Source organism: Salvia hispanica, chromosome 4 (assembly GCF_023119035.1).
Source record: "Salvia hispanica cultivar TCC Black 2014 chromosome 4, UniMelb_Shisp_WGS_1.0, whole genome shotgun sequence".
In the NCBI taxonomy this organism is placed as follows: Eukaryota; Viridiplantae; Streptophyta; class Magnoliopsida; order Lamiales; family Lamiaceae; genus Salvia; species Salvia hispanica.
The window spans coordinates 3,776,522-3,803,328 of NC_062968.1; the positions used below are offsets into that span (position 1 = coordinate 3,776,522).

At 35.7% G+C, this 26,807-nt stretch overlaps 4 protein-coding genes across 5 annotated transcripts; 2 read left to right on the forward strand and 2 right to left on the reverse strand.

Moving 5' to 3' along the window:
* The first annotated feature begins 838 nt into the window (after positions 1-838).
* On the forward strand, positions 839-4,789 carry LOC125218876 (novel plant SNARE 11). Its single transcript, XM_048120665.1, has 10 exons — positions 839-976; positions 1,093-1,185; positions 1,614-1,695; positions 1,795-1,832; positions 1,956-2,044; positions 2,818-2,897; positions 3,380-3,436; positions 3,538-3,630; positions 3,718-3,792; positions 4,382-4,789. The coding sequence occupies exons 1-10, from the start codon at positions 915-917 to the stop codon at positions 4,469-4,471; spliced, it is 759 nt and encodes a 252-aa protein (XP_047976622.1). The 5' UTR covers positions 839-914; the 3' UTR covers positions 4,472-4,789.
* Positions 4,790-7,635: 2,846 nt separating this feature from the next.
* Positions 7,636-10,912, forward strand: LOC125217871 (probable serine/threonine-protein kinase PBL19). Of its 2 annotated transcripts, XM_048119440.1 has the most exons (6): positions 7,636-7,811; positions 7,917-8,297; positions 8,802-9,062; positions 9,421-9,543; positions 10,050-10,526; positions 10,613-10,912. In XM_048119440.1, the coding sequence occupies exons 2-6, from the start codon at positions 7,944-7,946 to the stop codon at positions 10,622-10,624; spliced, it is 1,227 nt and encodes a 408-aa protein (XP_047975397.1). In that variant the 5' UTR covers positions 7,636-7,811; positions 7,917-7,943; the 3' UTR covers positions 10,625-10,912. The 2 variants fall into 2 exon arrangements, with proteins under 2 accessions (XP_047975397.1, XP_047975396.1); XM_048119439.1 differs by having other exon boundaries at positions 7,636-8,297.
* A 1,113-nt stretch (positions 10,913-12,025) lies between these two features.
* On the reverse strand, positions 12,026-14,500 carry LOC125219018 (beta-amylase 3, chloroplastic-like). The gene is made up of 4 exons (XM_048120857.1): positions 13,950-14,500; positions 13,620-13,830; positions 13,297-13,407; positions 12,026-13,219 (listed from the first exon to the last, which is right to left on the reverse strand). Exons 1-4 carry the CDS (start codon positions 14,474-14,476, stop codon positions 12,428-12,430), a joined length of 1,641 nt encoding a protein of 546 aa, XP_047976814.1. The 5' UTR covers positions 14,477-14,500; the 3' UTR covers positions 12,026-12,427.
* Positions 14,501-17,117: 2,617 nt separating this feature from the next.
* On the reverse strand, positions 17,118-21,894 carry LOC125219637. Its single transcript, XM_048121665.1, has 5 exons — positions 21,738-21,894; positions 19,563-19,624; positions 18,695-18,785; positions 17,994-18,087; positions 17,118-17,921 (listed from the first exon to the last, which is right to left on the reverse strand). The coding sequence occupies exons 1-5, from the start codon at positions 21,863-21,865 to the stop codon at positions 17,301-17,303; spliced, it is 996 nt and encodes a 331-aa protein (XP_047977622.1). The 5' UTR covers positions 21,866-21,894; the 3' UTR covers positions 17,118-17,300.
* Positions 21,895-26,807: the final 4,913 nt, after the last annotated feature.

Genomic DNA, 26,807 nt, shown 5'->3' on the forward strand with positions numbered 1-26,807 from the left:
TTAATAAACGAAAATTATATTAGTCTTACATTAGATGCATATTTATTTCAGAATAAATTATGTTATATGATTTATTTATGATTAAAGTTATTAAATATTGACTAAAACTAAGACGTTGTTATACCTTATTGATTAAATAGTATACACTATCAAATGTTGATTATGACTATTAATTTTTGTTATTTAATACTTTTTTATAATTAAAAAAATTTATTGATATTTAAAAATTGAAATTTAAAATTTTGTAAAATTGAATCAAATATTGAAAATAAAGAAACAAAGTGAAGGATGACAAAAGAGAAGAAGAATGATAATTTTGAAATATACCAGATTTAGTATATAACTAAAATAATATCATATTTAAAATGTTAAAAGTGTAAAAAGACCAAATTGCCCAAACCCCCCAAAACCTCCAAAAGGGTATTTTCGTACAAAAAAAAGTTAAAATGACCAATTTCGAGATAAATCTTTAGTCCAGGGACTACTGACAATATTTTTAAAGTCCATGGACTATAAGCGAGATAAACCCATAGTCCAAAAACTATTTTTTAAATTCACTCTTTTTTTATTATTTTTAATTTCAAATTGTATAAATACCTTTCATTCTCCGTTCCATGACATTCTACTTCATTCACAACTCTAAGAGAACTTGATCGAAGTGATGTGGACACGCACAAATGTTTCCCAGCACTGACGTACCTTTTTTTACTCTTTTTCTTTGTCAAATTTTAATTAAGTTATTTTGTGTTATATATTGTCCATTTTTATTCAAGACATAAAATAATAAAAAATGTAAGTAAAATATTCTGGTCTGGGGAGATGGTCTATTATACAACGGCTATTTTTGCGGTGGATTTTTGTCTTTGATTTGAAGATCTCCGACTCGCAATCCTGTTATTGACTCCCTGCAAAAGATGGTGAGCGAAGAGCTCGCTGAGATCGAGGGCCAGATTCAAGATATATTTCGAGCTCTATCGTAAGCTTTCGTTTTCAATTAATTTTCCCCTTTCTGATTGATTTTCTGAAGGTAAATAGATGTTGAACCTTTTATTGGCATTCGATGTATTGATTATTATTGATTGCATTGTGAAGGAATGGATTTCAAAAATTGGAGAAAATTAAGGACTCCACCCGGCGAAGCCGGCAGCTGGAGGAGCTTACCGATAAGATGCGCGAATGTAAGAGGTAATGGATTGGAAGATGTTTGCTTTTCTTCTTGTTGACCTGAGTTGATATGTGAACTTTCGACTTAGCTTTTCGCAGGAAAGTGCTTTGCTTAATTGCAATTACAAGTAGGTGGTTTGAGTTTAATATTGAATATCGTGTGGTGAATGGATGGATGTGTTTTTAATTAGGTGCTCAGATTGTGCATGGTAAGATAGTGGAACTGGTGGTGATCCACTTTATGAATGTGCATTGGAAGATATATGCCAGGATTCGATTAGAGAGTTCTAATATGCTTGTTGTTTTTACTTGAGTCGGTTGGGACCGTTGGGTGTTGAATCTTGTTTATGGGGTAGAATCGATTGCAGTGGTTTCTTATCTTCACCGTGGACCTGATGGACAAGGTTGAGTCGTTGACACCAATAGTCCAATACTAAGATGTAGAAGATATTGATCAACTTTTGGGTTTTTCAACTGTACAAAAATGACCCTAGCACAAACAAGATGCTTAATGAGAAAAAGCAGTCAATGGTGAGTTCTACTTTCTGAAACCTTTATTTTTCTCTAGATCCTAGAGGCCACTTTTCTTTTACTTAAAATATCTCTGAAGTTCCCTGCCTTATCATGCAGATCAAAGAGTTGAACTCATATGTCGCTCTCAAGAAACAGTAAGTTCCTTCAGGATAATTGGAATTGGACGATGACACATTTCGTACGTTATTCTAAGACAATTGAGTATAACAGACGTAAGGACTTGTAATTTTAACCGTTTTTCTTTTACAATGCTGTAGGTATTCAAGTAGTCTTGAAAATAAGCGAGTGGATCTTTTCGAGGGCCCGGGTGAAGGGTATGCAGAAGATAATGTCTTGCTTGCTTCAAGTAAGAACCATCCATCAGATGCTTGATAGACCATCCATGCTTGAAAATATTTCCAATGATCCTAGAATCAATGGACAAGAAAAAGGGGAATTACAGTGATTCACACTTGCAATTTTGTCGGGTTCAGTTATTTCTAGATGGATAAGGATACTCCAAGGTGGGAGTAGCAAACACTATGAGATCCTGAGGGAAAACAAAATTATTGGGTTATAAATGATATATTATGATATTATTGTCAACATTTTGTTATCCTTCACTATTAATATATCGCTTTGATCCAATGCATAAAAGTAAGGGTAAAAAGAGTAGTCCCTGGGCATGTAGTCTGTTCTCAGCTGGTTGAAAATGATCTGCCTCAAGGAAGAAACTCGGATCCAATCACTAAAGAGTCAAATAATCAAACTCCTACTAATTAGTACTTTTTATGAGCTTGATGATGAATCATCATGTGATTTCTTCACTTTCTTTTTATCTTTCTATCCTTTCTTCTTTATCATTCTCTATTTTACTAAACATTGTTTAGTAGCTAAAGTGTTCGTTTTATCCTTCAAGAAGCTGTAGTGTAGAACTTCTGCTGCTCTGTCATAAGGATAATTCTATTCTGGTCTCGTGGTTATTCATGGTGGCATAGCACACAACCTCATGTGGATTCTTATGTTTAAAATCTGGACACAGTTTACACTGGCAGAAACAATTCAATGCATTTTTATCCATTTATTTTCCTTCTAGCAAATCTATATGACAAAGATGAATGTGGATTTTTTGTATTGCAGATATGACAAATCAGCAGCTTATGGATCATGGAAATAATATGATGGATGAGACTGATCAAGCAATTGACAGAGCTCAAAAGGTCTATAAATTGGAATGCACAATTGCATTTCAAGATTATTTTATTATGTATGCTGAGTCATGACTTCTCTTGCTATATGATCTGTGAGGTCAAAAATTCCTTTTACTAGTACTGACAACAATAATAAGTGGAGGTTGGCATCTTTCCATTTAGACACGTTTTAATTTGAAGTTGTACTGTCTATATCCTGCTTTTTTCTTGTATGGCTAGTAAGCTGTAACATCTGAAAAATTCGTTTTAATATCAACACCTTTGTTTCATGTCTCTTCATAACTCTAAGAATAAGTAAAGATTCACATTTAGATCCTCCTACTGAAAGATCAGGGATAGAAAAAAAATCTCGCTATGTGCTAAGGCATTCATATATCAGTATTCATTGTCTGCTACGTACTTTTATTTAGATCATGTGAGGTGAATTTTGTATCCACTAAAAGTTTGAATCATAAATCCCTAATAAGATCCATTTTCTTCTTCTTTTTTAGGTTGTTCATGAGACCATTAATGTGGGGACAGAGACATCTGCCGCACTCAAAGCTCAGGTGTGTTTTGCATCAAGAAGAGTGAAAAGGTTCACTTTTCTAGGAAAAATCTTATACCTGACAGTTGCCTATAAGTTTTTGCATCTTGTGTTATTTTTCAGACTGAACAGATGAGCAGAATCGTGAATGAACTGGACTCCATCCATTTTTCAATTAAGAAGGCCTCTAAGCTAGTAAAGGAAATTGGTAGGCAGGTGAATATTTTAAATGAACACTGGTCTGCTTTGATATGTCTAACTCTTTTCATTATACAAGTTCAAATAATTTGGTTTCTTATTCAGGTTGCAACTGATCGGTGTATCATGGCTCTCCTTTTCCTTATTGTTGTTGGTGTCATAGCAGTCATTATAGTGAAGGTCAGATACCTGTTTGCTTTTCCTTTTTGTATTTTTCTTACAATTAAATGGCTCGATATTTCTTACCATTGGACACATGTTATTCTGGAAAATTGCCTGTTGAAAATTTTCTTCTTTGACCTACAATTGGTAGAGCCAAGATCATATAGGCATCTATGTTTATATGATTTTTTTGTCATGACTATATTTATTCTCTGGAAAACGATGGACTTTGAGACTTCTAGTTTTATCCGACCAACATGTTTTGTAAGTCACTTACGCTGTATCTACAAACCTACGCTATATACTGTACCAAATTTTGCACTTAGCAAATATTGCAAATTGACTATATAGGGTTCTATACAAGTGACCTATAGGTTTAGTTCAAGTCGCTTATAGATGCTAATTATGTTTGTACCACATCCATAAATACGATGTGTAGTTTGAAGCAGATCCCTGAATAACATGGGTAACATTTGTAACATGTTTTATTGACTTGTTTATGTTTGCTTATAAGTTGTATGAGCAATGCAGTTCGTTTTGAGTGGTGTATTGTGATTATGTATGTGATGGAGCTTTTTCTAAGATGTTGGTGTGGCTGAATTTTCAGATTGTGAACCCAAATAACAAAGATATTCGAGATATACCAGGATTAGCTCCTCCTGTACCTGCTCGGAGACTTCTATGGATTTCTGATTGATGAATGCAGAATCTCGTGGTTACCAAATATCGACTATCTGGAGTTTGAATGGATGAAATTTGATTGGCTAGGTAGCCGAGGGGTCGAGTTCATCAAAGTCAGGGCTGGACAGATATATCAATTGATATAAGCGTGATCTTCTTCTATCCACCAATCACATATTTTTTAGGAGGCAGCTTCCATAATTTCCAACAACATATTTATACCTTGTATCTTCTCAAAGAGTTGATTCTTTTACATTTGGATGAGAAATCTTCGGTGTATATGCGGCTGGCATTCCTTAATCTTTATATATGCATTTGTTCATGTGTTTTGTTAGATGATGAATCGAGTATTGAAACAACACCATCTCTATGAAAGAGTACTTGTGAGTTGTGACTGAAGTCCAACTTTCAAAGTCTATTTTGGTCTCCTGTGAGGTCTCCTCGCAACTTTCGATCCATAAACACGACAAATGCCCGTTGACGACGAATGCCCGTTGCATCAACGTTATAAAGCCCAAAGCACAAGACAAGCTCAATGTTTGATTAGGAAATATAGTGAATTCCCTCCAAATCATCAATTTTATCTGGAAGCAATGCCCCTCCTCAAATATCATTTGTGCATCAAGTTGAAAAGACGAATTAGTAGTAATTTTTAATACATTAGATTTCCCTAAAAAAATAAATTCCTTTATGCAATTTTACTTGCATAGTATATGAAAATGATAAAAGAATGGGTTAAAAACTTAATCAAAAGAGTAGTATCTCCACGATGAAATTGATTAGAATTAATACTCCATACTTTTACTTTTGTGGATAGAATTACTCTTTGTTTAAGCAAAACAATTGTTAAGAGATGTTGGCAGTAGTATATGTGTATAATATTGTTAGTAATTTGTTGTATTTCTGTTCGAATCAGATAAAAAAATTTCAATCCATTGTCCTACATGTCTAAATATAATTTTTATTGAAAGGCCAGAATATGTTTATAGTCTCAAATTTTTGTCAAGTTATTTTGCTTGACTCTTCAATTAAATTGGAGTACCTAAAAAGGCTAAACTCACAAGAATCACATGGCCAGTAAAACTTAATTATTTAATTTAATCTCCCAGCATTAAGGAACAATTACTCCTCCTTGAATGTGATGTAATCTACAAGTAAAAAATAATTAAAAAATGATGTAGTCTATGGACATCCCATCCCCAGACTTTTTTATTGTATATAGAAAGACTTAATCAGCAATCAAGCTTAACGACTAAAATGGTCAAACTTAATAAACTGAGGGACCTCGAGTATTAGACATTTCAACATATTGGTCAAGCTCAAAAGCATCAATGATCTCAATTTTCAAATTTCAAATTGAGGGATTGTAGAAGGAAACCAATTTCCAATTATTATCAGAAAATGACTAAAGATTCAAGTTCAAACTGAGGGGGGAAAGGAATAATCATATTCCACTTATTTGAATGTGTGTTCAGAAATTAACCACAAGAGTTCTAGTGGGTAATAACATTCTTAAAGCTTTCAGCAATGCAGGCTGACCAACCCGTTCCGTCGAACGACAGTGAGCCAACGCAAAGAAGGCAAAGGGACGGGCAGTTCGCATATGAGAGAATAGTGCCGACTGGCGAGCCGTCCTGTGTGTATTTTGTTTATAGGCAAACGAATGGACATTTAAAGGTCCTTTCATGGTGGACTCTAACCCGAGATCTTTGGTCTCTGAGATTAAATACTCAACTACTAGGTCAATCACATACTCAGCACAACCTACATATATATTATGTTCTCTACGTGAGTGTCTATGTTCCATTTTGTTATTATTTTATTTTTTCCATCTCTTTATTAATTTGTACGTATTCGCGTATTGTATTATTTTATCTTTTTTACGTATATTATGTATTAAACTAGTTAAATAGGTATTTTAAGATTTTAATTATAGAATTTCAATCATATATATTATGTTCTATTGCTGATACCCTAAGGATATGTTGCTCGTTCATACAACATTGTACATAATTGAAATCGATGTGATACTATAATTTTATTTTTTGAGGTAGGGGGACTGGATGAACTCTAAATCTCTACATTTTAACATCTTGGATTATTAGAAAAAACATAAATAATGTGAATATACTACTATTCAACAATGAAGACGGTGGGTAGTTGAATAAAAGATGATAAAGAGGCAATGAATATTTGGGAGATAGAATTGACCAAAGACCAAGAAACATATTCAGTCAGCTCACGTACAATTGCGTGGGCACGCTTTCTTCTTCACTTCAATCCTTTTCACGTCCATAATAATTTAATTCCTTAACACAAGTTTTTTTTATTTCGCTTTAGTTTAGTTTTATGATAGAAATAATGATGTATCATACACGTTTGCTAATTTTTATTAAATGCAAATAAAAACATCACATTGCAACTTCAACATCGCTATCAAAGCGCAACAAATTCATACTCAACCATACATTATTTATGAATTCATAAATTAGCTCGATGACATGCGTAGTGTGTGACAAATTATAATCGCGGATTTAAATACAAAATATATATTACTCCATGTAATTTTGAATTATATGGAGTATATTTTTTAAAGGAAACATTTTTTTTCCGTGAACTTTGCTAAGTAATCAATTTTGGTATGTAACATTTTCAAAACCTTTTCAGGTTCATTAACTTCAATGTAATATCTTTTGAACTACTTTCTTGCTATTTCAAACGATGAAAATACTCTCAGGCTCATGGACATTTCAATCTATTTATTCTCTCTTCTTTGCTAAAAGATTTTATTTATCTCTCTTAATTTTTTTTTTCTCTTTATTAAAAGAATACAAATCAAAATTGATACTTTGGCAAAAGTGGCGATAAAAAAAAAAAATTTCCCTCTATTTTTTAACCATATCTATATTAAATAAAAACAAAATAATACTACTCCATGTGATAACTCGTAAACAATATAAAAAAAATTAAAATAAAATTATCATCCTTGAAGAAAAATTACCAAAAAAAACTAAAATAATGTCAGAGTCCATCTCTTGGAATGAATTAACACTAAATTAACTTTGTTAATTACCAATATTATTATTAATAAGAAAAAAAGTGTTTATTATTACTTGGAAATTAGAAAACATCCCAAAATGGAAACCGCAGTTCGAAACAGATAGCATTTCCACTATTCATTTGACTAGTCCATTTACACGCTTTCTCTCCCTCTTTCTCCTACGCTTGTGTTCTCCAGTTGCTTTTACCTCTCATATACGTTTCTATTGCCATTGCATTTCTATCAAGTTCTGATTTTCTTCTCACCCATCAATTCACTTATCTTTCTACATGCGGAATTCTCACCATTTTGATCGGTAAAACAGAGCAATTCTTTTAACTTTTTTTGTTTCCCACTCTTCAATCCAACCTTCATAATCATCATCAATTCATCATAATCTTCACTTCTCTCCGAATTTCAGAGCTGAGTTGGTTGTGATCGCAAAATTATGAGTTGCTTCTACATATTCAAACGTAAGTGCAAAAGAGGCGGGAATTCCGCGCCTGAATTAGGCGCCACCAACAATTCAGGCGCAAGTGGTAATCGCGTGGCTAAATCTACTGGTTCTCTGCCGTCTTCCTCCGCTCGGAGCATACCGGAAATGTACAGAGAGAGGGAGGGGAGCCTGAGGGTTTTCTCTCTCTCGGAGCTCAAAGAAGCAACCAATAGTTTCAATAGGCTGCTTAAGATCGGAGAGGGCGGGTTCGGGAGCGTGTACAAGGGCTCGATCAAGCCCGCGGATGGAGGCGACGGCCCTCCCATCATTGTTGCCATCAAGAAGCTCAACACGCAGGGCCTGCAGGTATTATTCTATTATCATATGCTGCTCAGCCTGCTTCTCGCAGAATTAGGCATTGTAGCCTTGAGAAGAGTTTGATATACAACTACCTATTGATCATTATTGTTGGGAGTGAATTTTCGAATTTCAGTCGTCTTTATTTACCAGAAATTCATCAAATAGAGGATATATGAATATATACATGCAACATTGTAACGATACTTATCTATACTCTTCAACCCTTAGTTCCTGAGAATAGTCATATTCCTTAAACTGGAAAGATAGAACTTGCTGTCACATCTGCAGAATGTAGGAATGGAGGGTTAGTGACCTGTCTATAGTGTCCCGAAACGCTCGAGCTGGACATCTCTTTAGCATTATGAATGAATTCGACTCTGTTAGTATGGTGGAATAGACTAGAGAAAAGTGCCACTTCATGTTGTATGGATTTTAGGCGTGAACTATGTGAATATCAAACTCAAACTTAAGCTTTATTTAGCTGATATTCTCTTTTCATTTGGCTTATAGGGCCATAAGCAATGGATTGCAGAGGTACAATTCCTTGGAGTGCTAGATCACCCCAATCTAGTCAAGCTTTTGGGATATTGTGCTGTGGATGGCGAAAGAGGCATTCAACGACTGTTGGTTTATGAGTACATGCAAAATAAAAGCTTGGAAGACCACCTATTTAATAGGTCTGTGCCAACGATTCCTTGGATAAGGCGACTAAGCATTATCCTTGGAGCTGCTCAAGGAATGGCATATCTACACGAGGGTTTGGAAGTCCAGGTACATATTTGGCAAGAATACAGGGTTTGTAAAAGCTTTTTGTAGGCTAGATGCGTTTATTGAACTTGAGTTACTTGAATCCATATATAATCCTGAAGATATTGAACTTCGATCTTATAATGTTTCTATAAGATTCTAGTGTAGCACAGCCATCATATGCTGTGTCATTGTATATGTATATTACTCTTTGGGATTCTAATGTCATAATAAACATACAAAAGGTACTCAAATGTTAGACATAGATCACTTGGTGAGGCAGACATGCATTAACAGGGTGTCTAACGTCCATGTATACTATGTCTCACATTTTGTTTTCATAGGAATTTTTCTTAGTTTATATTTACGCGTACATGTATAGGTGATTTATCGAGATTTCAAATCATCTAATGTTCTACTGGACTCGGACTTCAATCCCAGACTTTCTGACTTTGGTCTAGCAAGAGAAGGCCCTACAGGAAACCGAACTCATGTCTCTACTGCGGTAAGTGGATGGAATGCTTGATAGTTGAATACTGCTTTTTAGAAACTATTGAAAACCATTGATTTTAAACACTTCCTTGCTTGGGGGGTAAATTCAATCTCAATGTTGTAGTTTGAAAGCATTGTTCTGTTTCTTTTTGTCGTGGAATATGGAAAAGTTTGATACTGTCAAAGAGTTTATTGATATTTATGTTAAATATAACATATCTTGTAATGACTCTATGTTCTCTATTAAGTGAAGCAATATAATGACATACATTCATATCCCTTTAATGTTATTCTAAGGAAATTCATAGATTGCTCAGTCATTTTCCACTTTTCTACTAGATATTTGCATTTTTATTCTTATTGATGCTACAGTTATCAATGCTGTTTGCTTCTTATCTAATATGCCTGACATACTTAGTGCTTCAGTTGCAGAAGTCATATACCCGAGAAGTTAATCTAGCATACATGTTTTTTCTCATTAGATCTCATGTTTCTTGATTTTGCCTCCTTCGATGTTAGCCTGTAGGCACACGTGGATATGCTGCTCCAGAATATGTTGAGACCGGCCATTTGTCAGTCAAGAGCGATATATGGAGCTTTGGAGTTGTTCTGTATGAGATACTCGCAGGGCGACGGACCTTGGACAGAAACCTCCCATCAGCAGAACAGAAACTACTAGGATGGGTGAAACAGTTCCCTGTGGATGGTAAGAGGTTTAGCATGATCATGGATCCACGTCTCCAAAACCAATACTCCCTACCCGCTGCGAGAAGAATCGCAAAATTAGCTGATAGCTGCTTGAACAAGAATCCAAAAGATCGGCCAAGTATGAGTCAAGTAGTGGAGATCTTGAAGCAAGCACTGGAAGAATCCCAAAGGAGTTCTTCAGTTCCAACAGACTCCTCTTCACCTTTACCTACTCCGTCTGCCCTGAAAAAGCCATTCAAAAGAAGCGGAGATGCTGGTACTTCCAGACAGGTGCCTCAAATGGCTAAGGTAAGTCATTCTTGATTTGGTTTAAGCTAAAGAATTTGCAGTATCTGTCCTCGTAAACTTAAATCACCTCTGCTTTCTCCTGACAGGCTAAAGGTTGATTCATGGATATTTTGATGCAAAATACATAATGAAGAGCATTTTTTTTCTTGCATATATGTAGAGCTTGAGTCGGTCTCCGTCGAAGTTGAGGTGTTCCACTAGTAAATACGACAGAATCTGCCAGTCTGTGCGGCTACAATTTGCATTCATTTTTGTTGCTCATATAATAGAAGAGTGTTATTATTAGAAAGTGGGGAGAGAAGAGTTAAGCTCATTCTTGTAGCAACTACGTCTTTGATTGATTGTAAGTAGATTCATTAGTATTTATTTCTTTTATTGCCCTGCAACTACTCTCTTGCTCCTTGTCACCCATATTGGTACATATTTTCTTATAGTTGGAGAATAAGTTATTCTTTTTAGATGTACACTTTACTGAAGATGATTAGCTGAGAGAACCACCCTCTATCATGATTTCGGACAGTTAACTAAGTTCCATCTTATCGTCAAAGTCGTCAACTTTGCACATGCATCCTTTTTCGTATAAAAATAAAGTGTGAAAACGAAAGAGAAGCCGCACAATAGCTCCCTTGCAGTGTAAGAGGAAAGGTGGTATGACGAGAAGTATTATAGGTACTCAACGGAAAGCATTGCACACAAGCAAGCAGTGCCAAACTGAATTGCAGAAAATAAAGAAACAACTTGACAGCGTTGATCCTCCTAGGCCGGTTCCTACTCAATACTCGCCGACCACCCATCTCTCAAACCTCAAGAGGGCATAAAAATTATACATCTAAATAAAATTCTACTCGATAGATTATAAACTAGAATAATGAAGTGAAAAACTTGAATACAGCTAATCTATTCCTCATAATCTTGGATCACTTGTGTTTAGTAATTGCACCACGTTCCTTCGCCCTTCACCCATTGCTTAGCTACTGAATTCTGTTGATAGTATAATTGGGTTGCAGAAACAGTGCATGTTTGTTTTTTATTAGTTCAATGGATACTTTTAAATTCTAAAGACCACTCTACAAGCTTGCTTGCAGACTTGGCTATTCCCTAATAAAGGGAAGTCCCAGTAAAATGAGATAGTGACTTTATTATAATTCCATCTTTGAGATGGGTAGTTAACTACTAGCATTTTTCCTTTACATCATTAGGAAGCATTATGTTTGCACATATATTTTATCTTGATGTGAAATAAGTTGGGAATGACACGAGTTTTGGTTATAGGAGAATACAAGAAGAGCATCATGTATCTAGCTGAGAAACCATTTAATGAATTGCTTTATATATATCTAAACTCTGAAGCTGCCGCAATTCCATAACTTGATTCATTGGTTGCTAGTAATGATGTTAAAAAAGGAATTTATTTCTATGCTATTGTAATGTTGAAGGAACCATTATCACAATGATCAACTGCTGGTGCTTTTCGGTTTTTAAAGAGTACAAAAAGCATGTAAACAATTATTCATACGACTGTCATAGATCAGGTATGAGCTTTGTTTCTTCATGAAAATCCTATAATCCAATTATTCATATAATCCCAAAAATAGGTACACATTTATCAAATGTCCAGAGGCATAAAGAAAGAACAAATAGAAATGCTTTATGCACAGAAGCAGTAGCCAAATGAACTTCTCCAGTTCTCACTGAACACTTTTGGGAGTTGCCTTTAGCTGCAGCCCTTTTGGAACAGTTATGTCTTGCTTCGAGCGCTCATAATTCTTTCCCATCTTCTACCGAGATAGTCCTGCAACCATATTCATTGTCTGGCTTATGCTTAATCTACATGGATCTGTATATTCTTGTAATATATGTTTGTCTTACTTATGAACCTATACATATATACATGTGTGCAACTATACGAGAGCTGCTTCACTTTCCTTCCTCATATTTTTTTGCTTGATAAATCCCACATACAGGTCAGTCCCGACCCTGTCACTGTCCGGAAGCCTTGTGGTTCTACCTCCTTCAGACATGCTTCTGACAAATTCAACCATATTCCTCCAGTTATCTGCTTCGAATAACCGCTTGTTCATCCTCAAATAAGTAAATGCACTCAATGCATTTCCTGAATCCGATCTACTAGTCGCCAACACTTGCGAAAATGCCCCTCCATCATACCTCTCCAGTGCATTCTCTCCTGCCAGCTCTGCTCCTGCAAGTTTAGTTGCCATCTTGACTTGCCTGACTAGACCTTCCGGCGAGCAGTTAGCTTCGTTTGGTTGCTCTCCGTCCCTCATCTCCATACAAGTGAAGTTGAAGACTACACCATGTTTTGCCATCATTCTTGCTATCGGTAGATAGCCATCTCTATGCCTGGTATTGTAGTATCCTGCTGTTAGCTCTGCTGCATGAGACCTTGTCTTGTAATGCCAGTGAATCCCGGCCACTTTTCCGGATAGTTTGGCTCCACTGCCTTGAAATATTATATTTGCTGCTCCGAGGATCTTTTCTCCATGGTCAAGTAGCTTACTGGAGTACCACTCCATGAAAAACTGCCCGTACTCACTATTCCATGTACCGTCCCTCTGAAAAAAGCCGGTATCTTCAGGAAACTGGTTGTATTGTCCAGCATCATGAGGCCCGCGTTGTCCCCATTCATCTTTCCCAACTGCCTCTGCTGCTGCTGCTAGTGATGCTCTCATATACTGTTTTAGATACATAATTCAGTAATGACACACGAAGAATACGAGTCCATTTTGTGCTATAATCGTTAAGGAATCACCTTGTCATAGCACTGGAATTCCCCTATTCCAGGAAATCTCCAAGTGCCATTGCTTTCTGGATAGGAAGGGTATCTCAGCTCTCCACAGGGCCCCATCCCCACTTGAACTTCCTGATTAAACAAAACAAATTGGATTTTTAGGATTTTCATAAGCCTAGAATGAACTAGTTACATCATAGGAAATATTTGAGCAAAGAGCACCAATCCAATAGCTTGTCTCTTATTTCATTTTGCACTACCATTGGAAGTCTTAATCATTGAGTGATTCAGTAAAAAGTGATGAGGAAAAGGTAATACAGATAGAAAAGATCTGGAAGCCTTACCACTACAACTTCTCCAATGTAGTCCTTGAATCTCTTTCTAAAACTACTCATGAAATCAGAATAGACCTGGATTGGTGTTCTTCCTCTAAGCACAGCTACTGAATCACAACCCAAGGATATATACTCGGGGTTGCGACGACCTGATTTATCCGTGTAGACAAGGTCAGGATTTTTGCTAATCTCTTCAAGTACCCATGGTGGTAGAGGAATACTGCAATGACAGAACCAGATAATAGTGTTAATCATGAGTATTCATCTTTATATATTCTGCTAAACTTATGCATAAAAAGTTAGATCAGATCAGAGAGAAAGAGGTAATATGATACTTACGAGCAAGAATCTCCAACATTTCCTCCACACTGATGAAAAGACATGACGACTTGAAGCTTCAAACCGACCTTCTTGACCATGTTCATGAGCTCAGCATAGCCTTCCCAGTTGTATTTCAGAGGTCCATCTTTTTCCACCAGTCCCCACCACACATCCACCATGACCCCTTCAACTCCTGAGGTTTTCAAGGCCATCAAACTAGCTAACATTGCTCTTGGTTTGTTAAGATTCCCTCCTAGAGATACCGTGTCAAGCGGTAGCATGACGAAAACAGGCACCCTCGAATTGCTGTGGCTATGAAGAGCTGTCATTCCATGAAGTTTCTCCACCAGCTCATTCATTGCTTCTGAATGGGAGGAGATTCCCTCTGCCGGTGAAAGTTGGGCTACATGCGTTGCTCGGAGCTGGCTTGATGGCTGTTTCGTCTGAGTAAAGCTAACTGCACTAGTGAATTCATCAGAAGCTCTAGAACTTCTGTTATCTTTGGATTTGATAAATGAGGTGGAAGAATGAAGTGTTAAAGCCATTTTTTTTTTCTGAGAAAAGAGGTGTGGAAAGTATGAAGGGTGCTGGTGTTTATATATAAAGATAGATAACCTATTGCTGACACTAACAAGACAATTTTGGTGGGCTCTAGTTTTAAGAGAAAAAAGTGCAAAAGATCAAACCTTTTCAAAGTCTTCTTTTACATTTTTCACACATCATACAGTGTGAAAGAATCTGCTGTAATTTCAAGATTTTCCTACATAAGATGCAGGATTGAAAATATGTTGTTTGACTTGATTATGTGGTAAGAAAGTTGCATAGTTATATTACAATGCATTCCGCCCTTGAAACTATCATACACATAAAATGTTGTCAATCACTTTGCTTTAACTTTGTTACATTTTAACTCTGAGTGTATTTACTTCCTCAATTGATATCAAGAAAGATATTTATTAGTGCCTCCAGATATTTATTTATATTTTTGGTTGAGGAATCTATGTGGAAGAGGTTAAACCAAAGTGTTGAAGTAAAATTAGGTGTTTTGAGTCTCAGCCATATCTCTATGATGACTAATGAGTGGCTTTCTCTTTTTGTGGCCTTTGTTAAACAAGACTGAATATGAGTGGGTGAGAATAATCTGACATTTTGTAATTTTGTTTGTTAAATTGTGTGTTAGGATAAGCATGAAAAAAGGATCTTCCTTTGGGCTGGAATTTGTGGCTCTAGCCAAAGTCTATGCTTGTTGTTTACGTAGTTAAGTCGGACAACCACTTGTTGCGCGTGCCTTTAACCGAGCGTATGCTGTTAGCGAGCTGCATTAAATGAGCTCGAAGCTTATACGATAGAGCCAAACTTGGAATAACTCAGGGGATGGCTAAGCTTGGTTCATTTACAACTCTAAAAGTGCTTCATATAGACAAACATCAAAACATATTAAAGTGTAGTATATGGTTTCCAAAAAGTGAGAGAAAATGAAAAAGGTGTGCAGATATTGTTGGTGATCATAGTTTAGCAATTTGATTGTACAAGAAAATAAACAAAGGCCAGCTGCCTAACATTGACAGTTTGGAGGGATTATTTCTTAGGTTTTGGATGTTAGCAATAAAAATGGTGTGGCAATGTGTACCATGACTTTATTTAGTGGTAGGAGAGGATCTTATCTTTATTTTGAAATTTCCTCCCACTCGCTTTTATAGAAAATTTTCTCCACCCCGTAATTGCTATTTTTTCAATGATTCATTTTCTTGTTTATAGAAAGTGACAAATATTATTTTCTTAGTGTTGAAACTTTGATGATAAAGAATAAAATTTTGCTATATTTTGTGGAGCAGAAAGTTGCATTTTACCAGGAGTCTTGGACCGGCAAATAGTATGAGTAGTATTGTTATCGGCAGGACTGGAGACAGAAACTCATATGGAGGGGCATTTAAAAGAGAAGCATTTAGTGAAAAATTAAAACAAATTTCTACGTTAAGTTATACATACACAGGGAAATATGAGTAGGGGCATTTACCTCTCCTACCTTAATGCTAGATCCGCCTTGGATCAACCCGATAACGATCCAAACCAATAAGGTTTAATCCGAACTCGACCTGTAAAGAAAACTCTAAACCTGAATCCAACCTGCTACCTCCAAATCCAAATCCGACACGTACACATTACAACCCTATTAACGACATGATATAATATGGGATGACAGGATATGCTAACAACATAACGACCAAATCTGATTTACATTATTAAGATATTACTCCCTCCGTCCCTAAAGAGTATGAACAATGAGTTCGATACGAGTTTTAATAAATAAGGGTAAAAGAGAGTGAGAGAGAGAGAGAGGGGGGGGGTAGTGAAAATAATGTTATTAGAGAGGGGGTTTCCACTTAATGGTAATGGTATAAAATGATGTGAATGAGTAATATGTTGTTTGGGTTTTTCAAATTAGAAAGTTCATACTTTTCAGGGACGAACGAAAAAGAAAATAGTTACTCTTTAAGGACAGAGGGAGTACATGATTAAAACTCGATTTACGTTATTAAAACCTTATATTACACGATTAAACTTGATTTTCAAAACCTGATTTTCATGAACCTAGAGAATAAAACTAAAAAATATATATTTTTAGAGAATAAAAATAATAATATTATTTTTAATGGTCACCTGAACTCAACCCAACCCAACCCGACCCGAACCGAACCCAATCCAACATTATCGGGTTTCTAATGAGTCAACCCAAGAAGAACACGAAGCCCAATAATTTTTGGCCCAAACAATTAATTTCATATTAGTTTGTGTCTAATTTTTGTGTTGTATTGAAAATTATTAGGTACCAATTGGAAATATTATTGATTTTAGATTGAGACCATTTCCTTACTCCATTTGTATAAACATTGCACCCATTTGTGTTGTCTATGTGGTTGAAGTATAATTTGATAGCATGAATGTATTAATTGCAATTTGTTGTAAATCGGACTCAAAATTTTAGAGCACTGCAATATGGTTTAAATTTCTTTTAATTTGAAAATTGACCGTTCAGTGTTTGCTTGCATAGGTTTGATTGTTTGAAGTTCAGATTTGGATATACACTTCAATGCTAAGATTCACAATTATTGAGGGATTTCGAAGCTTATTACTCCAGTTATTATCAATTTAATCATCGAATGACTGCAAACTAATTGGTGGTGATTAGATTATACATGCATAATATTTCATCAATGTTTCAAATTGGTAAATATTTATACATTCCTTTAAAAAAAACGACGCTAGTTTTAATCCCTTCATCTTGAAAAAATTGGATTGGAAAAATATCAATCACATTAACTATCTATCAGCTAGTGTACAATGTGGATGGAAACAATCAAATTCAACCTACAAATCTTGTACCTCCTCAAGGGAAGAAAATTGTGCATCGATTCGGCAAAGAGCTTCTTGATCAATTGTGAGTTGATTTACCCACTTCGGTGTGGGGAAAAGGGAATCTTGTGTGATACAGGAATCATCATTTTCCCGCTCGCCTTCAGCCTCCGCTTTGCTCTTTTTCGTATTCCACGGAACCACCTGAGATGCCATCTCCCGACACGCTTTCAGCTCATCCCCATTTTGTGATTTGTTTAACTTATCAATGAGATCATTTAAGGCTGTGGCTTTCTCGCCCTCTCCTTCTGTATCACTGACGTCGCCCAGCTTTCTTACTTTCTTCAATCCTTGATCTACAATGTGTTGAATCCTTTTTCTCAAGTTGTCAGTTGTTGCTGGATTTGATCTGAGCTTCAACTTCAAGTGACGAACCATCGTGTCATTGTTATCGCCATTGGAACTCAACTTCTCACTAGAAGACTGCTCATCAGACTCAGAGATCACACGGAAAACCTCTTCCAGTAAACCAACATTTTGCATGTATCGATCAAAAGTTACACTCTCTGCTTCAATATTTTCATCCCTAAATTCTTTCAACTTCGAGAACCTCCATTGGTTGATGACTTGTGCATCCTGACCATGTAAAGAAAATACGAAAGGATTTTAAGCCATGAATAGATTATTTCAATGGATAAAGTTTCTCACCTTTTTAGTCAATGGCTTCCTTGACTGAAATGGTGTCTGTACGTTACTGAACTGCGCAAAGTTGTTAGAAAGTTGGCGAAGCCTGTGAAAATTCCTGTAATAAGGAAATAACTAGTTTTAAGGATGTTCAATAGAAGATTAAAGACTAAATCGGTTAGCCTAAGCTACACAGATTCAAACTTCAACTCCCATGATTAACAACTTCCTGGCTTCCAGCAACTAAAAAATAAGTAAAAAGAGCTATACAATGTGAAGTGGAAGATGCATGATAAAGCATCAAACAAACATAGAAAAATAGATAATGAGGTAATCTCATCTTTCTTACTTTGGTAATATCAAGCACTATAATACTCCCTTCGTCCCACTGAAGATGACCCATTACTAAAAATGTAAACACATTTATCTCTACTTTATTCCTACTCTCTTAATCCCTCCACTTAACACACAAAATAAAATTGCATAAAATCCCGTGCCACCCAAGGAAGGGGTCATCTTCCTTGGGAGTTGGGACGGAGGGAGTACTAGACATTTATATTCAGTATAAATATATCTACAAATAGATCAAATATAAGGGCTGACAAGGGCAGCCAACTTGCAATAACTGTGATGCATCTTGAATAAACATGAAAGATAAAACACAATGACACATAGAAAGAAATCTTGTACATGGATTATGCTAAACAACTAGATTTGCAACTTACCCTGAATGAGATGCATCAGACGATTGCTGGCCAAAGAGAGGGGAGCTGGTAGAGGGCAGTTTGTCTGGTAAGGATGAGTTTCCTTTCAACACTGCAAATACAATTATAATTCAATGACTTGAGTATGTATAGTTGAGCTTGTAAGTATTGGAGAAAAGAAGCAATGTTTTCAACTAACCCTCTGCCAGAATGAGAAAGAGAACCCCACCCAATATGGTTCGTGGTTGATCTAGGTTAGGTACTATACTTTTGCGGATCTTTATACCCTAGAAGAGGCTTCCACGAGGAGGTAATTAGGTATTAGATCCACCAAGAACCTATGGCTGTCTATCTGCCTCCATTGGTTTAGCCACTAATTTGCACATCATCTTCTCTCCTTGAGAGTAGAAGCATATCCATACAGATTAAAATCCACAACATAAACCCCAGATCATTTGGAAAAAATTTCTTTATTAATATACTATCTTCTGTGATCCTATCACATTTCTATCAATGTGAACAGTGCTGAAGAATTTTGTTCACCGGTTTGAAAATTACTTAATTTGGTATCAGACACAGTCCAGTGCTAACGACACAGCACAGAGCAATATTAAATACTTACCACATTCAGATAACATCAAAAAAACAAGCTTTAAATTCTAGTGTCTTAATGATGAGATAAATCTTACCAAAAGATGAATAGTGAAGAAGGGAATCATGAACATTCATCTTTCTGATGAGTGTTCTTTTAAGTTTAGGATTGAAGGAAGTCAATATTCAACTATTTCTTTTCTTAGATATGAGATACTACAGTTTTTAATGTTGTGAGAGACTCACAAAAATTAAAATCCTAATCAAAGGATTGTAGCATGAGACTGGATTACCATACCATGTATATGACAAGGATTTTGTGCCTTTGCACAGCAGTTCTTGCATGACTGGTATGGACATCTGCACATTTGACACACATCAAGAATATTAGCCAGGACACAGGGAATCAGTTATGAACTCAATAGATGGAATAGAAAATTGTATGCAACATCAGCAAACACGGAGCAAACTTGAAAATGATATTTTCATATATGTAAACAGTCAACCACATCTATACAATTTTTGTTTCAAAGGGAAGAAATTTACCGCAGATAGCAAACTAAATTTTAAGCTGCAACTCTTTGTATCTATAGTTGGAGTCTTTGGGGAAGGGACAAAACATCAGCTTCTCAATCATGCATCGAGGTGTTGTATAATTTATGAGATAAGTAGTACTCCTACTATAATACTCCCTCCGTTCCATAGTAATAGAGGCATTTTATCATTTTGGTACGTTCCATAGTAATAGAGTCATTTCCCTTTTTAGTAAAAGTCAACACATTTTTCCACACCTACTTTACTCTCTCTTACTTTTTTCTCTCTTCATCTCTCTACCTTTTTCAGTTTCCACTTTATTCTCCCTTTACTTAACTCACCTAACACATTTTTTCTTAATCTCCGTGCCGAAAAGAAATGCCTCCATTACTATGGAACGGAGGGAGTAGTTCCATAGCAGTTAAAAGGAGCATCCTAGAGGCTAGAGGTTGACACCTAGGCATCCGTTGGGACTCAAGAAAGGCACATCTTATGGACATTTCCTATATATATTATTATTTTTGAAAACGGGTCATGATCCAACCTGATATGTGGGAAATTGAAATGGTTTCTATAATTTTTTCATATCAATGATATGCATCAGGTTATAAAATCTTTATTCTTCTTTAGCTTGGATCTAATTGATTAGCATACCAAATTTCTCTTTGCCTATCAGTATTTCGATAAGGCACAGTGTATTTTCTTGTATATCTATTTTATAAAGGCCACATATTCTTTCAATAAGAATAAAAAAAACTAATACTATCAGTAAAGCAAAAGGGGGGACATAGAGGAGAACAAAGTACATACTACATATGACAACTTCTCTTAGATTTTTAAGTATGTTTGTGAAGTGGCCACTTGGACAAGGACATAAAAACAAAAACATCCATAGAGGCAAACCCACTTCGAGTTTTCTTATTAAATTATAATGCTAATTGTGTTTTATTTCCTGACATGCATCAAACGATTTTCTATAATAGTGGCATACTAGAATCACTTTTCATTCTTCTATTCCTCTTTGGAACACCTTGAGTTCAAATGCAACAATTAGTCAATTACGCCTTCTGTCCTAAGTAATCATGAATCCTAAAATTAAAAGTATAAGCACGATTCCTAAAGATTGCAATATGGTGAAAAAGCTGACTCAGATAAAATTATGACTTAACACATTGAGACATAAGCTATTAAATGATCCCATAGATGAAAGCAAGGTGCAGTAGTTGGTGATAACAACTTTAGGAGTTTCAGTTAAGACATGTGTTTCACATGAACCATTACGCAACATAATGTTCAAAACATTAAATCTGATTCAAACTAAGAGCTGACTAGATGTCAGCAGCTCTATTTAAATAAAATCAACATCAAAGTTTCTTAACTGCACTATTAGACTATAACTACAGCTATTTTGCAACATACATATGCAATCCTATAATTAACTACTAACTTCACATATAGAATGGCATACTTCAGATTCAGAAACACTTAGATTCCCTAATAAGAGTGACTGAGTGCAACTGTGCAAATGGAAACACAAAGTTCATGTATAAAATTCCCTAAGTTTTTCGTACCATCGTGCTATGCCTGACAAGCAATAGAGTGACGGTGCAAATAGTGTCACCTACGTACATGAGAGTTTTTTACACCAATTAAAGTTCAGAGCTTTAAACATATGAGGTATTATAAATTGCCTGCTCAACTAGACAATATTCTTCTAGTCAACAAAATCTAATTCACTGATATTCCCTTGATTGTAATTCACGTAAGAAGGTGCTAAAAAGGGGCAATTGATTAACATGAAGTAGGGTGCTTGAATCGGGGCAGAGTTATGCATCAAACACCACAGAAACAGAACGAAGTACAACTTCTAGGAGCGCGGGGTACAACGCAGAAAGCCCTACATTGAAGGTTGCGATGAGGAAAAGGGGAAGGGGTTTACCTAGAACGCGCCACATTGCCGCACTTGATGCACTTGGGTTTGTTAAGGCCGCGTAGGCTCTTGGAGGAGGGCGGCGCGGCGACGTCGGTGGCGGCGCTGCTGCTCTTGACTGGGGATGAGGCCACCATCAAATCAGGCGGTCGATTCTTTCCGAATTCGAAATTCCAATTCAATTTAAATGAGAAATTATTATACTACTACTATAATACAAAATTAAAATTAATGTCCCAAAATTAAATAGATTGTCAGCCCTTATGAGATAATTATAAGAGTGTGAGTTAGGTATATTTTTTTCACTTTTGGTGTAATTTTTTTAGAGTTAGAAGACTTTATTAGTACTATTTGATTTCGTCACATCAATTTAATTTTTACCAGACAATGACAAAAAATTGTAATTTTATAATTTATCATTTAATGTTTAAATGACGTGTGATAAATTAAAATTCGTGATTTTGAGAACAATTATTCTGTCAATTGTATGAGAGGATGGTTAAATATATTTCAATTAACACCTTAATTTTACTCTGATTGTATATTCACAAGAATTGTGATTAGAGTTTAAAACAAATTTTGTAAATGGATGATAGCATTCACTATGGAGGGTCCTTTTTTTATTATTTATTATCCTAAATTTTTTAAAGGGTCTATCTCCACGTAATAGAAGACCTATCAAAGGTTCTTCCCACTTTCTATTTCATTTTCACATTATTAATATTTGTATATTTGAATATTAATTGTTTCACTCAACTAAAATGCGATAAAATGGTGAACACGAATAAATTAATGACAAATAAATTATAGAAAACATACTTCATTAAAAAAAGCTATATTTAAAAAACAACAGAAAATAAAAAACAAAAAAAACACAAATACAAACCTAGAAAAAAAACACCGATGAAAAACACAGATAAAGACTAAAGCGTCGTCGTCGTCGGAAGCCAGACCCAACTGTTTCTTTATCCTGCTAATAGTTTTCCAGATGTTCGTCTTGACACGATCATTCGGTTCATCTCGATATATCTTGTAGAACTTATGCAGCTGAGCGTAGCCGACAATTTTACATTACCCTCCGCGTCCCCATCGGTTGACTGAGAGGCACTCCCACTGTGACTAGAATAGTTGTGGATCTGTGAGTACCGGGTGTAGAAGTCATAATTTCTGGCTGGTAGACCGCATCTCCGTAATTCGAGTTGATTCCTCTTCTGATGCTCCAGTGGAACGCCTGTGGGTTATTGTTTTACCAGCACTGACAAATGAGTTGCCGGAAAATTGAGGGAAGTTGGAGTATTGGTTTTTGGTAAAGTAAGTAAGGAATGAATCCTCCGGTGAATAGGTTTCCACCGGGAACTTGGTTGAAGTAGGGATTTTGCTTACTGGGTGGAGTTTGGTTGAAGTAGGGATTTTGCTGAGTCGGTGGAGTTTGGGTTTCCGGCGGAATTTGGGTTTCTCCCGTTTATGAGCTTCCATCGCCGGAAAATTGTGGTGAGTCGTCGGGATCCATTTTGTAGAGAGAGGAAGTGTAGAATGAGAAGAGAGATGATGGGAAGTGGATGTACATTTAGAGAATTAAAAAATAATAATAAATACTCCCTCTGTCCCACATAATTTGTCTCACTTTTCCATTTTGGTTCGTCCCACATAATTTGTCCTATTTCACTTTTACCATTTTTGGTAGTGAACCTCATATTCCACTAACTCATTCTAACTCACATTTTATTATAAAACTAACATATAAAAGTAGGACTCACATTCCACTAACTTTTTCTATTAACTTTTCATTACATTTCTTAAAACTCGTACTCGGGCAAAGTGAGACGAATTATGTGGGATGGAGGGAGTAAATAATATACGATAGGGCCGATGATCGGCCCTTTCTCCATAATGGAGGGCCGTTCAAAGGCTCTATCCATTGGCTAGAGCCGATACAACAGCCATCTGGAGGTGGGGAGGCCGATCATAAGCCCCTCCGTTGCAATGGTGGTCCGATGAGGGAGCCGATCAACACCCCATTTGATCAGCCCCCGTTGTGAATGCTCTAAAGTTGAATGGTGGATGATCGAAGTCAACAATATTGGTACACCATTATGTGAAAAATATCTTTGTAGTTAAATGGACAAATTGTTTGTAAAGTCATGAACTTTAACAATACTTAGTTTTTTTCGTGAATTTTAAAGGTTGTATGAAAAGTCATGAACTTTACCGGGCTGTGTAAATTTCTCATTCGACCCAGTCAAATAGATTCCGACACAAACTTATCCTACGTGGCAAATGACAAATTTAGGCTTAAGGAATGTTAGAAGATCTTGTTTCATTAACTCTGTGATTCAGTGTATGATCCATACGAAGGATTTCTTCTCATATATTATTTCCTTCAAGTTCTGCTATGGTTAGTTGACCGCATTTGTTAATTTTTTTAGTTGCTTTAGTGTTTGACAAATAATATTTGATCACATTTTTTTTTAAGATTTTGAAAATGGAGGACATTTAGGCTTGGGGAAACAGTTCTCGATTCTCGGTTAACCGAGAATCGAAAGGTTAGAACCGAATAACCGTTATTTTCTAATATTAATTTTTATATATTTATTTTAGCTTTATTATTTTGGTTTACAAAAGGTAAAAATTAGTATTGTAAAAAGATTAAAACCTAATTAACAGCCGCTCTCAATATTCTATCACTATGCTGATGTTGCTCACGTTCTAATAATATTAATTAACAAAGTTTATTTTTTTATTTACGTTAAATATGTATATTATTAATATTTTACCTGCATTTTAACAAAAGTAGCTCTTAGTGCAAGTGGTAAGCTTGTGTTGAATCTGCTATTCACCATCCTCCAACTCACCCAGGATCGATTCCTAGCAACAACAACTGAATGTATTGTACTGCAGTTGAGTTCGGTTCCTTTGGTGGAACCGAAGACTGAACCGATCGGTTCCTCTAGGAACCGAACCGACAAAGGGTGCGGTTCCGGTTCTAGATTTTGGAAAAAATGGGATTCGGTTAACCGACTAATCGGAATCAAACCGACCGAATCCCCACCCCTGGACATTTTTATTATACAAGATGCAGCCTGAAGTCCTTGTTCATATTGATGAATGGAGAAGTTAAAATTGATGCTACTATACTTGCTTCCCTTTCGAACGATATTTTCCCCATGGGCATCGACCAAGAGTCCAAGATGCACACTAGTATTTGATCTTTTGAACCAGCTAATTGACTGTGACTTAAACCATAGTGGATTGATCAGTGGGCGCCAAGACACGATTTTTGATCCGACATGAATTCGCACAAAGTTAATCCGACATGAATACGTGCGTTTAGAATTTAGGTCCTTATAGGGTCGACCCAATAAGAACCCGAAAATTTTGGGTTGGGTTGGGTCGAACCGATTTGGGTCGGGTTGGATTATCCGTTAAGAAAAAAATAATTATTTTGACTATTTTTATTAATTAAAGAATATTATACTTTAATTTTATTAGTAAAAATATGATTAATACTATTATTAATTATTTTTCATGATAAAAAATTATTACAGCAAACTTAAATTTTATTAAAAAATAATTATTACTGCATAAATAATTATTTTAATTTTTGTAATATCTTATTTTATCGTGTAATATCAAATTTTAATTATGTAATATCCTATGTCGGTCGTTACATATTGTCTAGTAACTTGCTATAATTAAAAGAGGACCGATATTTTTTTGGATGATGGGAAATCCGCACGAACCCGACACGAACCTAAATAAGGAGAAGAACCGATCGTTAATTTGCATTAAATAAGGGTAAATACTACTTGATTCGTTATAATTGACCTTTAAATTGTTGTCGCTTGGTACTCACATTTATCATTCGTTAATTTGCTTTATATATAGTATTCGTTTAATTCAGTTTCTGCTGAAATCTAATCTAATTCTTCCTACTTTTTAACGATTACGTGTCGTGGATGAGGATGTGTTCTACGATGCATTACCATTTGTGAGTTATTTCGCCATTTTTATAGTTTGATTTTAGTTAATGTAGTGTATTAATGTCGATAATGAAACAACTCAAGCTTGTAGTATTCCTATAATGAACCTTTTTTTAATACAGTTACATGATGAGTTGGAGTCCGAGATACATGAAGAGTTGGAGAACGAGATGGATGGACCTACTGATGTTTAATCTTCTAAATTTGTGTGGATTACTTCCTAATTCTGTTTTCCTATTCCATTATTTATGTTTTGTTTATTAATGCAGAAGAATATCGATCTTGTAGCTTGCCGAACTAAGAGATGGCCTACGGCTTATCATGGCACTGAACTCTTAAAGAGTTGTAGAAGTTCTAGTTTTATCAACTCTGTCATCCAATGCTTGATCTACATAGATGATTTCTTCTCTGATATAGTTTCGTCCAAGTTTTGCTATGGTAAGTCGTATTGCAATTGTTAATTTGAGTTGCTTTATATATTTGACTAACTAGAATCTTACAATGATGCAGATTCTTCATGTATTAGATACAATCTCAAGTCACTTTTCATGCATGAAAAAGTTGAAACGGATGCAAACAAATTGTCTTATCTTTTGAAGTATAACTTCTCCATTGACATCGATCGAGAGATGCACATGCATATTTGGTCTATCTTCTCAACCAATTAATTAACAGTGACATAGACCACTATGGAAGGAGCATTGGACGTCAAAACACCCTCGTGCGACAGTTGTTTGGTGGATTAACTTCATACGCAAGGCCCTCCCGACTTTCTATGTGTACTTGTGATCACTGTGGCGAGAGCAAATTTGTCCAAGAATTGGCTCTGCAGATTCCAACTATTTTCATTCCCCATCTCACAATACCTAAGAAATTCACATCAAGTTTTGAATCACTGGCCAGACCTCATGTAAGTTTGTTCATTTTTATTTGTTATCAAGTTCTCTGCCTACGTTTTATTATTGAGTTCATTTTTATTTGTTATTAAGTTCTCTGCCTATGTTTTGTAAGGTGGATACAAAGTACACTCTAATTGGCATGATTGTGTGCGTGTCATTAGACCACTACTTGAGCTTTGTCCGTGTCAATAAGACATGGT